At 45.5% G+C, this 15080-nt stretch overlaps 1 protein-coding gene across 4 annotated transcripts in view; it reads right to left on the bottom strand.

The window, feature by feature from the left end:
* Positions 1-1365: 1365 nt before the first annotated feature.
* The window catches only part of LRRC36 (leucine rich repeat containing 36), a 42229-nt gene continuing 28514 nt past the window's right edge, over positions 1366-15080 (bottom strand). Inside the window, exons 11-14 of one of the 4 annotated variants that reach the window (XM_044987768.1) lie at positions 12176-12342; positions 10208-10322; positions 4854-4968; positions 1366-3464 (exon numbers count right to left, since the gene is read on the bottom strand). In XM_044987768.1, the coding sequence (XP_044843703.1) occupies positions 3266-3464; positions 4854-4968; positions 10208-10322; positions 12176-12342 (596 nt within the window). In that variant the 3' untranslated portion in view covers positions 1366-3265. The remainder of the gene's footprint in view (positions 3465-4853; positions 4969-10207; positions 10323-12175; positions 12343-15080) is intronic. The other 3 variants (XM_044987769.1, XM_044987770.1, XM_044987771.1) reach the window with 3 other exon arrangements.

Below are 15080 nucleotides of genomic sequence, written 5' to 3'. Positions count from 1 at the left end.
GACACCCTGAGTGTCTGTGTGTAGCCACAGCCTGGGGCCAACAGCTCTGCCCCTCTGACTGTAGGTGAGAAATTGCATGAGACCAGGATTATAATCTGTTAGGGTACGTCTTCACCACCGGCCGGATTGGCGGGTAGCAATCGATTTCTCGGTGATCGATATATCGCGTCTCATCTAGACGCGATATATCGATCCCCGAACGCGCTCCTGTCGACTCCGGAACTCCACCGACGCGAACGGTGGTAGCGGAGTCGACATGGGGAGCCACAGACGTCGATCCCATGCCGTGAGGACGGTAAGTAATTCGATCTAAGGTACTTCGACTTCAGCTACGCTATTCACGTAGCTGAAGTTGCGTATCTTAGATCGATCCCCCCCCCAGTGTAGACCTGCCCTTACATTTTAGACACTGGAAAGTGTGCTTGCTTTATTTTGTTACATTTGTAACTATTTTCGGTCTCTATGATCTCTGCTTAGTATCACGTAACTCTCTGCTATTTATTAATACACTGATACTAAAACAGTAAGTTTACCTCCAAGCAGTTCTACTAAGGTAAAGAGCATGTCCTCAGCGGAGCTAACAGGCTAGTGCAGTGGTTTTCAAATTTTGTTTTGTGGCAACCCAGTTGAAGAAAATTGTTGATGCCTGTGACTCAACGGAGCTGGGGATGAGGGGTTTGGGGTGTGGGAGGGGGCTCAGGGCTGGGACAGAGGGGAGGAGTGCAGGCTGCAGGGTGGGGCCAGGAATGAGGGATTCAGGTTGTGGGAGGGGCTCTGGGCTGGGGAAGGGGGTTGCGGTGTGGGAGGGGATCAGGGCTCTGGGCTGGAGATGCAGGTTCTGGAAATGAGGGGATTGGGGTGTGGGAGGGGCTCAGGGCTGGGGAAGAAGGGAGGAGTGCGGGGGTGAGGGCTGCAGGGTGGGGCCAGGAATGAGGGATTCAGGTTGTGGAGGGGCTCTGGGCTGGGGAAGGGGGTTGGGGAGTGGGAGGGGGTCAGGGCTCTGGGCTGGGGTGCAGGAGGGGGCTCCAGGTTTGGGGGGGGGCTCAGGGCTGGGGCAGGGGATTGGGGCACAGGGTTGGGGTGCGGGCTTATCTCAGGCGGCTCCCAGTCAGCGGTGCAGCGGGGGTGCTAAGGCAGGCTTCCTGGGAAGTGGCCAGCAGCAGGTCCGGCTCCAAAGCGGAGGCACGCAAGTGGCTGTGCACGGCTCTCGCCTGCAGGCACCTCCCCACAGCTCCCATTGGCCGGTTCCTGGCCAATGGGAGTACGGAGCTGGTGCTCAGGGCAAGGGCAGCATGTGGAGCCCCGTGGCCCCCCCGCCTAGGAGCCAGACCTGCTGCTGACTGCTTCCGCGCTGCAGTGCCATGTCAGACGAGGTAGGGACTAGTAGCCTGCCTTAGCCGGGCAGGGACTTTTACCGGCCCGGTCAGCAGTGCTGACCCGAGCCGCCGCGACCCAATGCCTTACAATCTGCAACCCAGTTCTGGGTCACGACCCGCAGTTTTAAAACCACTGGCCCAGTGTGTGTGTGTGTACTGGCTCTTTGGAGGCAGTGGACTTAACTTCTGTGAGTGTCCAGTGAGAGGGACTGGCCACTACAGAGAGGTCTTGGGAAGTGGGGTTCGCTGAATGTTACTTACAAGGCAAAGTTAAGACTGGCAGAGTCTCAGAGTTTGCTGTGTGGCAGGAGCTGGCGCATGGTTTAAGATCCAGCAAAATTCTCTTACTGAGGCAGAGAGGTAACACAGTGGCTTATGGCTCCGGGCTCCTTGAGGGAGGTGTCACGGGGCTCAAATGGGTTTTGTTTTGTAATTAAGAGGAATCCCTAGATATTGAACCCGGCCTTTGGTACTGCCAGTACCAGCTGGCAGAAGGGTTACACACTAGATAGTGCAGAATGTGCATTCAATAGGGCATATGCCCACTGTAGGACAGAATCAAAGGCAAAACTTGCATGTAGGTGAGGTTCCTGTTCAGTGCATTACCTGCACCTGCCCTACACTCAGCCACTGAGCCTACTCCATAAAACATCCCTGTCTCTATTGCATTTTACAGTCCTTTCACATTTGCATACAGGGTTCCTCGAACACAGCACTTTTATTTCTCCACCATAACAGCCACTCTCATCTCACTGCCCACAATCCCCATGGGAAGAAGACCCCTCAGTATCGCTACAGGCACAACTACACAATTGAGTGCTGATATGAGGCAAACTGCATCCCTCAGGGTACACACATACCCATTGCTTTTCATCACGCAGAGGTGCTCAGATTCCTGCCCCCCCACATCACCTCATCATAATCACAGTTCTGCTAAGCTGCCCCAAGCAATCCCTCCAGAATTCAATACAGCTCCACTTAACACAGCGAATGCAGCTAGAATGCATGCAGATAACTCCTGTAGGCTAGTGCCAGCTCCAGGGGGACAGAGATAAGGTTGCATTGGTGTTCACCTTTCAGGCGTTAAAGGCTGAATTACCTTAATTCTGTATTTCCTGGTTTTCAGCACTTTGATTTTTATTGAACTGGATGTTGTAGAAGAGCACAAGATACCACCGAGCAACCTTAACTCACTAAATCTTTCGCAGTGAACATACACTGGACTCACCATCCCATAGCTGAAATGCAACCATGTCTAGAGTAGAACATGACAGCTGTTAGCAGCAAACAGCAACACTACAGGACAGTTTAGGATAGGGGGAGAGAAATTATTCTGTATTAAACTGAAATTGCAGAGGGAATAATTATCTGCAGATTATCATCCAAAATAAAATGTCACCAGGTCACTGGGTTTATAACTCCAAATTCTTGCAAAAAATGCCATGGGACATTACCTTGATTTTACACTTTATATAAAATATTGGATCTCCAACCACACAGCCACCTAGCACGGGACACTGAGTCAGTACCATTTCAGAGGACACTGAATCCACTACTGAATCACCAATACTTCCTGAAGTGTGACTCTGTATTCTCTGTAGTATCCGCGAAGATCATACCGCCTTGGGACGGCAAGACTGCACACTACAGTTTTATTACAAAGAGCCTTGTGTGGGTTTTTGGTAAATCAAAGACAGAAAAACATAATGCTAACACCAAGTGGCGCTTAAGATGCTAACGCAAGGTAAGATTAGAATGACATAGTGAATTCACTTCAGTAAAAGTAGACATTAGACACATTTAAATATAGTTTGACATCTCATATTGTACTTAAATGGAATAACATAATCCATATAACATTAAATGTGTGAAGTGGCTTCATGTTTCCTTTAGAGAGGAGAATTGCTTAATTGCTCTGCATTACCATACTGACTATAGCCATGTGCTGATACAGGAGGAGTTCTTTCTAAGGGAGGCGATCTCTCACGAATGGTGAATTTCTCAGAAGCAAGCGTTGTTTTTACTGAACTAGGATTTTGCTCTTTATTCAGCTGTTGCAGCAGGAAGTTGTTTGTGGACACTAAAGACCTGGGCGAGATGGCGAAGAGGTGGTTAAAATGATGCATAAGCATGCATCCATTTGAATGAACTCTGCTAAGATGTGGAATGTATTCCCTGAAATGAGACACTAATTTCCATATCTTCAAATTCATAGCAAATGGAAAGTTAAAATGAAGCATGTAGTTCATGCTTCTGTATTTCAAACCAATTCTAGCAGTCACACTTTAAGGTTCTATTTATAAATAGTTTATAAGGGGCTAAAATGATTGATGTTATAAACCTGTTACAGGCATAAGTAATGTGTTATGGACCGCTACAAGCACATCAGTAGAAAGAGTTATACTGTAGATGATAATAAGAAACCTATTGACCTGATGGACAATTGATTAACTACCCTTAGAACACATGGGACTAGATTCACACCTGTGAATATATTAAATCCACTACTTCCGTATGTGAGCTGTGCAAAGACACTAGTGATACTGGGCTGACCTTGTGAAATGTGCCTGGGGCCATGAGGATTTTGGAAATCCATGCAGGCTTTAGAATGCATGAGGAAACTGCTCTGAATAGATAAATACTTTCCCCCTGAACTAATCAAAGTCTTTACCGAGATAAAAACATATTTGGATTTTTAGGCCAAGACATTTTTGAAAATGTGTAAGTGAGATCATCAAATGCTTTGTCAGGTTTGTCTGAACCTCTGTGAAAAATCCTCCGCTGTTTAAAAGTTCATGTTTCTAAAATCAATCTGCTTGAAATTTTACTTTTGATTTAAAACCAGGCTTATAATGAAAATCATAGTAGCTCACCCCACACTATGAATAAGTCAATCATGTTTCTACAAATATACAGTGGAGACAATATAGTGACACAGTGCAAGTCACCATAATCTAGGTAGATCCCATTTTTAGAAAAGGAGATGAGCCTAAAACCCAATTTGATTTAATATTTGATATTTCCCCCACCCCAATGCACTGATGTGCAGCCTGATTTTCAGAGGTGCGGAGCATACTTTGTTCTCACTGACTTCAATGAGCGTTGTGTGTGTGACCAGGACATTTGAAAATTAGGCCAGAGGCTCTTTTTCTGCAAAAAGTCTCTGGGCAGGTCTATACCTAAAGTGCTGCAGCAGCGCACTTGTAGTTTCAGTGAGGACAATATTGACGCCGATGTGAGGGCTTCTCCTATCAGCATTGGTACTCCACCTCCCTGAGAGCTGGTAGCTATGGCAACGGGAGGGCTTCTCTCATTTACATAGTGCTGTCTACACCAGTGGGTTGCTCAGTTTAACTGAGTCGCTCAGGGGGGTGGATTTTTCACACCCCCGAGCAACGTATTTATACCGACCTAATTTCCTAGTGTAGACCTGGCCTCCATGTGTGTAGAGCTTCTACTTCATACTGTTCATCATACCTCTGACTCTCCTGTAGAAGATGCACAGTCTCCTGCAGTTTCTTATGCTGTTTTAATTCCAGAGTTAAGTACTCTACTTGGACACTCAGCTGCTCGTTCTTATGTAGCAACTCATCTAAAAGAATCACAGTGAGTTGGGGTCAGCAAAATACAGAGCTGTATGCCTGAAAATGCATTTTAAAATAAGTAACATTATTAATAGTAATGACAGAACCTCCGAGTAGAATGAACTACTAGTAATTACTACTCCTACTAACAGGGTTGCATATTTTGTAGCTTCTGTAGGCCGAACTCATGGAACAAACCAGGGGCTCCTTGCATCTTGCCACTCCAGCTCACAAGCTCCATGTGTCCCGCATGCTTCCCTCTCCACCATGCCACTGTCTCCCATTCTTCCCGTCCATGCTAGAGTCTACGTGTTTCCCCCAGCTCCCCTTGCCTCATACCGGGGTCCCACATTCTTTCCACCCATGCCAGGGTTCTGTGTGCTTCCCTCTCCATCCCCCTGGCCCAGGGTTTCCCACTCTGCCCTCTGCCAGGGGCTCAGTGTGCACTCCCCATTCTTTCCTTCCACCCTCCCCATTTGTCCTCTTTCTGTCTGGTGATAAGTCATTCAAAATATCAACATGTTAAAGTCTATTGGGAAGATGGGCAGAGATGAGATGAGGTATTGTTATCCTGGAAAGTGTTAACTGGAGTCATCAACCAGTTCTTTGATCTCTAGGTAATTACGGAGGTGCTTGAAGCTGTGGTTCTGCTACACAGATGAAAGGGACTCCGTGTGTCTCCCATTTTTTCCCTTTCTGATTTTCCGATTTTCACCAAAATCCGTATAGTTCTACTCAACTGGCTGTGATGTAGAACCTCAGCCCATTGTTATTTTAGTTTATTATTCTAATTCATGTTTCTAAGGGGATTTTCACCACAGTTCCTAGATTCTATTTTAAACAAACTGAAAAATAATCTATGATCCCTCCCGAGGAGGAGTCGGTTCTGTATTTCCATATTTTATGAGTAATTTGATCTAGATTCTAGGTGCATTATTTCAGGAGCGAACTGCTAGGGCCATTTTATGGTTTGTCTGTTAAGGAATTGCCTACATTCAAATAGGAGCCCCACAGCATAACCTGCTCGTTGCAAGCTCTGGGCTCAGTCTGTCGTAAAGCAGATGCTTACAAGTTCACTGTCCAGTACATGAACTTGGCAAAACTGTTGCCAGCATACTAGGCACTAGATATTTCTGTAAATATATTCCAGCTAGTACAGATGCATCCCAAACTAGTACAAGATAAGAGAGGTTGACAGCATAATGAATAGGGATGTTTTGTCCAAGATATCAGGAACAAAGGGAGGTAACAAATGCCATGAAATGCGTAAGTTGTGTACGTTAGGGGTTTTTTGGCCTATAAATGTTGGGGTACTTTGCCTTGATTCTTTGTTCAGCTGAGGTGGCAGCAGAAAATCCAGCTGCTGACAGAGCTGTTCCTTGACACAGGGCACTCATGTGTTAGCATACCTGTAACCCCTGAGCCAGGGACCTACGACTGTGTCTTGATGTCAATAAACCTGGCCGAGTGCCTGTGTCACTGAACCATGCCTGTGGTCTGTCTTTGAGTAACAGTGCAGCGTTATTAGCAAATCTCGCAGCCTGCTGAACTAACATTGAATTTCAAGGTCAGAACCACTGAGCAGCCTGAACAGTGCTACCGAGGCAACAATATTCCAGCTCCCAGCACTTAACCACGCTGGGTAGTACTAGCAAGAGCTGCTGAACCAGCTATCTGCGCAGAGCTGGGAAAGCACACGGAAAGCGCACACAAACACGCAAGCCAATTGACGACAATACTCTATCACTAAAGAGTTAAAGGGTGGAAATACAATTAATACCCTTCATCATGGGTTCATGTAAAATAGATCTTATTAAATGAACTCGATATACTTTGACAAGATTTAAAGTCCAGTTGTTAGGAATGTTAAATGTTGATAAATGAATTTTAATATGGCCAAGTTCAAGCTCCTACATCTAGGAACAAAAAATGTAGGCCACAGAATGGGTGACTGTATCCTAGAAAGCAGTGACCCTGAAATTAATTTAGGGGTCAATATAGATGAAGTTTATGTTTAGCTGGTTAAGTGTGATACTGTGCTTAAAAAAGGGCTAGCGGAATATTTGGATATATTAACTGGCAAATACTTAGCAGGACTATGGTTGTGGCATCACCTCTATATATGACATTGGTAAGGCCGTTACTGGATAGTGTGTCCAGTTCTAAAAGGATGTTGTATATTGTGAAAAAGTGCAGACAGCTCAGAGAAGAACTATAGGAACGGTTTGAAGTCTGGAAAACATGCCTTACAGCAAGAGGCTAGAGGGGTTAAATCTATTTCACTTATTAAAGAGAAGAGGTGATTTAATGATGAGTTGTAAGTACCTACAAAAGAAGACTTTGATATTAGAGGACTCTGTAGTCTAGCAGACAGGCAGAACAAGATCCAATGGCTGGAAGTTGAAGTCAGTGAAGGTCAAATTGTAAATAAGACAAATTTAACAGCAAAGGTAATTAATCATTGGAATAGAGTACCAAGGGACGTAGTAAATTCTCCATAGTCAAGACTGCATGTTTTTCTAAAATGTATGCTGTGGTTCAACCACAAATTGTTGGGTTAGAAGTAGGGATCACTGGGTAAAATTCTAGAGCCTGCTTCAGAAGGTCAGATTGGATGATCAGACCCTTCTGGCCTTCATCTATGAATCTGCCTGAAATGAGGTTGTGGCTACTACCAGTATTACTGGCAACTGATCTCATGTTGGGGAGCATGAGTTTAAACTTAATCCCACTGCCGTCTGGTGCCTTATCCTCTGTGGGATAGAGACAGGTCAAAGCTATCTGATATGTGGAAAGGGATTCCCTCACTTAGTCCTGACAGGAATTAGGGAGGTCCTAGGGTTCTCAGAGTCTGTCCTCTGGTGGTATTGTTCTAATGTGTTTCCTGATCCCTACATTTATAGCAATCTTGTTCTGGTTGCCCAACCCTCTGATGTGCCGCAGAAGGGCACATGTGACACAGTTGGTCATCAGCATAGTGCTTCATTAGTTGTGCAGTGGTAATATTTGATTGCACTAAATCACATTAGATGCCTGTGACAGTCCCCTTGGCAAACGGTCTCCCATTCTTTGCAAACAACTCTCGCCTCAGACCTGAGAAACTCACTAGACCGAACACATGTCTTGTAGGGTATTTGTTCATAAGAGGCAACATGTAAGGTATCTATATAAAGCTCTTAACTTATCAAGACTCGTTATCAATGTTCCCACCCAATTTTTCCCACCAATGTGCTGAATGAATTTTGTTATGTGCACCAATATGGAGGTGGTGTGTGACCCATCACATTCATATCGGTGCACATAACACAATTCATGTGGTGGGGGTGGGGCCGAGGGTTGGGGTGCAGGGGTGTGAGGGCTCCGGCTGGGGGTGCAGACTCTGGGGTGGGGCTGTGGATGAGGGGTTTGGGGTGCAGGAAGGTGCTCCAGGACTATGGCGGGAAGAGAGGACTCCCTGCAGCTCTCTCTCCCCGCAGCAGCACCCGGGGTGAGGGGTGGGGAGGTGCCTTTCCCCACTGCGGCAGCTCTGGGGCTGGAGCCACAGGATAGGCACCTGGTCCCTGCAGGTCCGGCCAGGGCTGGGTTCAGGGTGGGGTGCCTCGGCTGCAACAGGTCTGGCCCGGGGATGGGTTTGGGAAGGAGCACCCCGCGACAGGGCTGGGCCGGGCCAGGCTGCTGCGGCTGGGTCCAGGCCGTGACGCCCGGGTTCTTTTTTTAACGAACTATAGACAGGTATCATATACAGCAGTGGTTCTTAACCTGGGGTGCACGCACCCCCGGGGGGTGTGAGACATGCCAGATTTTTTTAGAAGGTAAATCATCAAAAACACAAATTAAGCACAGGCATGTAAATACAACTACTCTGTTTCATCAAACCTGTGCATTTATTAACATTACACATTTTTTAACGATTACTGTAATATACAAACAAAAATATATCTAGGTTTAAGGGGTGTGAGAACATATTTTGAGAACCAAAGGGGTGCAGGCTGCAGTAAAGGTTAAGAACCACTGATATACAGGTATCGAGAGAGACTTGCAGAAGCAAGGATAGGGCGCTCCAACAACCATCACAGGAGGTAGGAAGAAACTGAAGAGGGCCTGGGGCAGCTCAGCCCTTTATACCTGCGCGATGTGCAACAGCAGAGGGTGCTCAGGCTGTCCCAACAGATACTGCTAAGGGTAAAAACTCTCTGCCAACTGTGCACACACTCCAGTGCACAAACACCTACAGTGGAATGGACGTGTGCAATCACTCGAAGAACCTACTTAATAGGTGCCTTTCCTAACTCATAAATAAGTGTAGCCCCATGTTCATGTTTTATGTTTGTTTGTTTGTTTCTATCACACTCTTGTTTATAGTTGAATCTCTATTCCGTCTTAAATAAAGAACATAAGAACAGCCCTACTGGGTCAGACCAAAGGTCCATCTAGCCCAGTATCCTCTCTTCTGACACTGGCCAATGCCAGGTGCCCCAGAGGGAATGAACAGAACAAGGAATCATCAAGTGATCCATCCTATTGCTCAATCCCAGCTTCTGGCAAACAGAGGTTAGGGACACCATTCCTGCCCATTCTGGGTAATAGCCATTGATGGACCTGTCCTCCATGAATGTATCTAGTTCTTTTTGGAACCCTGTTATGGTCTTGGCCTTCACAACATCCTCTGGCAAGGAGTTCCACCTTTTTCTTGTTTTATTACAAGTGCTGTGTGGTATACAGGAGCAGTGATTTAAGGTAAAATTAGTAACCTACTCCTTTGGGAGCAGAAGATCTGGGATTTCTGTGAGTAGCCTCTGGCAGGGGCTGGTTATCAGAGGGGAATGTTTCAAGAGGACTCGGGGACTGGAGTGCCCCTCTTGTTAACCTGCAAGATGAAGCCAGGGCTGGCATAGCCCAGGGGAGAATGCATGAGTGGCTGAAAGGCTGGTGCTGTTAGGAAGTTAACACCCAGTTACCACAAGCAAGGCTCCCTCAGGCTAGAGGCAGGGGGGTAACAGTGACTCTCAGTCCTGGGCACCCCAACAACCATCACAACACCACTAATTAGATGCTACAGCCTTTCTGGCTGAAAACTGATCCTTCATTTTTCAGCGTATTAGTGTTGAGCAGCATCTAAACAAACACCTGGACTTACTTCTAACTCTTCAGAGCTGCAATAACAGCACTTACCGGCAAGGAGAAAAGAATAATTCAGACACAATCATATTACATATATTAAGCCAAAACCAAGCCTTGTGAACCTACCGTAAGTGAGTGAGTGAGTCCCACTGAAGCAATAATTAGAGGCAGCAGTGTAGTCCACTTCCTGTAACTGGGAAGATGACACATGGCTCTCCTCCTGCCCCTTGGCTTGCTGCTGCTTCACACAGTCCAGAATTTGACAAAACAAAACAAAACAGTTGAAAAATCAAAACATGTTAAGAGAAATTAAATATTTTCCTACAGTCTGATCCAATGTCCACCAAAGCCAATAGGTTTCAGAGTGGTGTTAGTCTGTATCAGCGAAAACAACGAGGAGTCCTTGTGGCACCTTAGAGACTAACAAATTTATTTGGGCATAAGCTTTCATGGGCTACAGCCCACTTCATCAGATGCCTGGAGTGGAACATACAGTAGGCAAATATAAATATACAGCACATGAAAAGTAATTTTCCATTTGATACTCACACCTTCTTGTCAACTGTTGGGAATGGGCCACATCCACCATGATTGAATTGGCCTCGTTAGCACTGACCCCACACATGGTAAGACAACACCCATCTTTTCCTGTGCTGTGTATTTATACCTGCCTACTGTATGTTCCACTCCACGCATCTGATGAAGTGGGTTCTAGCCCACGAAAGCTTATGCCCAAATAAATGTGTTAGTCTCTAAGGTGCCACAAGGACTCATCGTTGTCAAAGCCAATAGGAGTCTTTCCATTGGTTTTGATGGTCATTATATCAGGCCCTTTGTGCAGTGATGAATGCAAATGGGGGCAGTGCTGCTGTGCTCTTTCCCCAAAGCCAGTACACCTAACCTTTTAAAGACTTGGCTGAAATGCGTTCTTAAAGGAAAATGGCGCTCTCAGCCATTAACAGCGTGTGGGGAAGTTCTGCCATTTCCAAATAAATACTTTAAAAACCAACACAATACAAAAGGCACTTAAGAGACACTGGCAGGTAGTTCAAGGTTTTGTCAGGAACCAGATTTAAACTGAAATATTTTTCTATACATTGTTTAAAGGATTTAATTGAAAACAGGTTTTAACTTTGGATGTAAACATTTCCCCTGCAGTGTCTGCAACCTGAACGCTGCAGCATTGCAAGACAGTGTGGTCTCTCAGCCTGAGCATGGGCCCTGCCCCTGATTTACCCTGTGCTTTGGGCCAGTCACAAAACCTCTCTGCCCCAGTTTCTCCTTCTGTAACAGGGTGTTAACTTGCTCAAAGGGATGAGGTGTGGACTGATGTTTGTAGACTGCTCTGAAGATGAAAACTGATATGTAAAGTGATGGCTATTACTGTCATTAGTGCACTGCTGCACAAGAAGCAGAAAATGAAACTGTCTGGCTACAAAGGTAAAAGTGACCAGTCTGTTTTCACTGGTCACACTGCATGAAGTGCAAAAACTAAGCAAACCGCATACATGATAAATTATTATTTTTAATTATTTCATTTTTAATAATCTGGAGGAAGATTTTCTCGGGCATGAAAGGCAGATGGGAACTGAAAGCTTAATGACTTTTAGGGGGAGCTGAGTGCCTAGCTGCTTTTGTGCCTCTGAAAATTTGCCCCCTGAAATGGTGTTAGTGACTTAGATCAGGGATGATTTTTAATATACATCTTTTCCCTGACAATGTCTCTTTAACAAACACATGACATTGCAAATCAAATGCAAGACCATAACTCTCCAACCACCAGAGGCACATCCAAGATAGATCCTTCTCTCACAAGGCATTGTCAGTAAAAATGTGCTCACGTCTGACACTTCCACTGTACTGATACTTCCCAGGAGGTCTAGTCTCATCTACGGTACGGTGGGACTCAAGGAATGCAAATCCCACTTGAATGCAGACAAAAAGGCAATTTGTGTGTCATTTACACCTCTTTGCAATGAGCTGCACTGATTATCAGTTTTGGATTTTTATGTTACAAGGAAGTTTTCCTTATTGAAAAGTTCATCCCCTTGTTTCCATATGACACAGGCATGGGAAGGGAAGGAAAACACCTACCAAAGCCATGTTTGCTCTGTCAAATGGCTCAGCATACTTCACCTGGGACCTTTGAAGTCTGGAAGCATTTCCAGCTAAGACTGATGGGCTATCCCCACCTGGTAGGTGAACATCCTTCTGTGGAGGGGTAGAGGCCATAAGATACAAAAGCAAATCTTGGGCTGGAGCTACAGAAAAACAAATGGGTTGGAAAAGCAGAGTCTGAAAAATAGAGCATTGGTTTCATGTTTAGTGACAGTATCAATAGCATTAGGTGGGAAATGGTTTTTTCCATATGGGGAAACTTTCAAGATTTTGAAAAATTTTCCTGCCTTGAATCAAGATGAAAAGTCGATCTCAAATACTTTCAGACTGAAAATCTTCCCCAGAAATAAATCAGTTCCTGTTTGTTTCAATAATTTCAAACCATTTTATTTAGACTTCAGCCATTTTTGTTTGAACATCGTTTTTATTTAAATTTTGAAATGTACTTAGTTTATAGTGTTTTGAAACCAAAAAATCATTTTGAACCAAAACCTGGAACTTTTTCATTCAGAAAATGTCAATGTCTCATTTTGACAAACTGGAAGTATTTTCCCTCCAAACATTAACAAAATGGCAATTTTATGATAGAAAAATGCTTAGTTGAGAAATTTCTGACCAGCTCTAAGTATCAATACACCTGGACTTTTTACAGTATCACATCTGAAGAAAAGGCCTGAATTCTAAAACGTTGGACAGTTTGGCTCTGACATACTGGTTGGTCCCTGTCATGAACATACAGCTAAGGGTATCATAAAATCCCTCCTTTACCTGTACGGGGTTAAGAAGCTCAAATAACCTGGTTGGCATCTGACCAAAAGGACCAATAAGGGGAGAAGATACTTTCAAATCTGTAGGGGAAGGTTTTTGTTTTGTCTCTTTCGTTGTTCTCTTCAGGTCAGAGAGGAACCAGGGCAGGAAAAATACATCTCCTAAAGCCATATCTGAAATAAGCATCTAAGATTACAAATTGTAAATAATAGCAAGGAAATGCGTTAGGTTATCTTTTGTTTTAGCTTGTGAATTGTCCCTATGCTAAGAGGGAGGTTTATTCCTGTGTTTTGTAACTTTAAGGTTTTGCCTAGAGGGGAATCCTCTGTGTTTTAAATCTCATTACCCTGCAAAATTACCTTCCATCCTGATTTTACAGAGGTGCTTCTTTTACTTTTTTCTTTATAATAAAGTTCTGCTTTTAAGAATCTGATTGGTTTTTAGTCTCCTAAAAACCCAAGGGTCTGGTATGTGCTCACCTTGTTAACCTAGTTGACCTCCAGCCTCCCCAGGAAAGGGATTGAAGGGCCTTGGGGGGATATTTTGGGGAAACAGGAACTCCAAGTGGTCCTTTTCCTGAATCTTTGTCTAACTCACTTGGTGTTGGCAGCAATAATGTCCAAGGACAAGGAAGAATTTGTGTCTTGGGAAAGTTTTAACCTAAGCTGCTAGAAATAAGCTTAGGGGGTCTTTCATGTGGGTCCCCACATCTGTACCCTAGAGTTCAGAGTGGGGAGGGAACCCTGACAGTCCCTAAGGATTAGATTCACAGAGGAGCTTAAGAAAGGTGACTCTGAGCATTGTCACACCTTATTTTTAGGTGCCTGGAAAATCACTGGGATTCCCAAAGCCTGAGTTCAGCACCCAGATTCCCTATACAATGAATGGGGAGACATAGATGCCTGAGAATAGGATTCACAAAAGCCAGCATACTAGGCAACTCCTTGTCTAAAATAGCCAGTGTGAGATGCCAAGGGTTCTGTGGTAAGCTCTGCCCCTCACAGAGATAGGTACCTAAATCCAGGCTGCAGGGAGGTGCCTCCCTCAGCCTGGGATTGTCAGGTGTGAACCCTCTCTTGGCATTAGGTGCTTACACAGTTCTAGCAAGAAGCTGGGGTGCAGATGCTCCTGCATAACTTTTAGCCTAGTGGTTAAGGTACTCTTCTGGAACATGGGAGACCCCCTAGCTCCAGTCTCACCTCGCCATGGAATTTTCTAGGTTGGAGTTCCCTGTTGAAGCTGTTCCACTCTAGATACATAATTTAAAAAGTCATTGGAGCAGGGGGACTGAATCCTGGGTGTCCCACTTCTCACATGAGTTCTTTAACCACCAAACTACAGGGTTATTCTCATGCTCATTTGTTCTCTCTTTCTCTCCGGCACAATGCTGAAGCTGTTCCACACTGGATAAATAATGAAAGAATCATTGGGCCAGAGAAACAGAGCATGAAAATGACCCTATAGCCTGGTGATCAGAGCACCCTCTGGGGAGGTGGAGGAGCTAAGATCCACTGTCATAACTCCAATGATTATTTTTTAAATTATCCACAGTGAGGGAAGTCCCCCTGTTGGAGTATTCTACAGCCCTGTGGTTAGGGTGCTCACATGAGAGGTAGCAGATTTCTGTTCAAATCCCGGCTCCCTCTTAAGCAGAGGGGGGACTTGAACCAGGCTCTCCCACATCCCGTGTGAGTACCCTAAACATTAAGGTAGGACCTTCTCCACCAGCTGCTTTGTGTGAGTTCACTTATAGGAGCCTGTGACGGGGCACTCTACTCACTGCAAGATGGCACCTCCTCCTGGCCTGCCAACGGGGGGGCAAAGGGGACAATTGCCCAGGGGCCCGGGCAATTTAAAAGGGTCTGGGGGCTCCCGTCCGCTGCTGCCAGCCCCGGGCCCTTTTAAATCGCCCAGGCAGGCCACAGGGCTCCTAGGCCCAACCTCTCTGGGCCCCGTGCTTTGGGGGCCCCACACTTTGTGGGGCTTCATGGGCCAGCGCAGGCAGTCCTGGAAGTGACGGATTCGTCACTTCTGCCCTGGGCCCTGCCCCCCTAGAGACGGCTCTGGCCCTGGGCCTGGGGCCCAGAATTTCTGTCAGCAGGCCTGGCTCTGT

The sequence above is a fragment of the Mauremys mutica genome, chromosome 14 (assembly GCF_020497125.1).
Source record: "Mauremys mutica isolate MM-2020 ecotype Southern chromosome 14, ASM2049712v1, whole genome shotgun sequence".
Lineage (NCBI taxonomy): Eukaryota > Metazoa > Chordata > Testudines > Geoemydidae > Mauremys > Mauremys mutica.
Note: the sequence above shows the minus strand (reverse complement) of the source record. Positions and strands in the feature narration are given on the sequence as shown.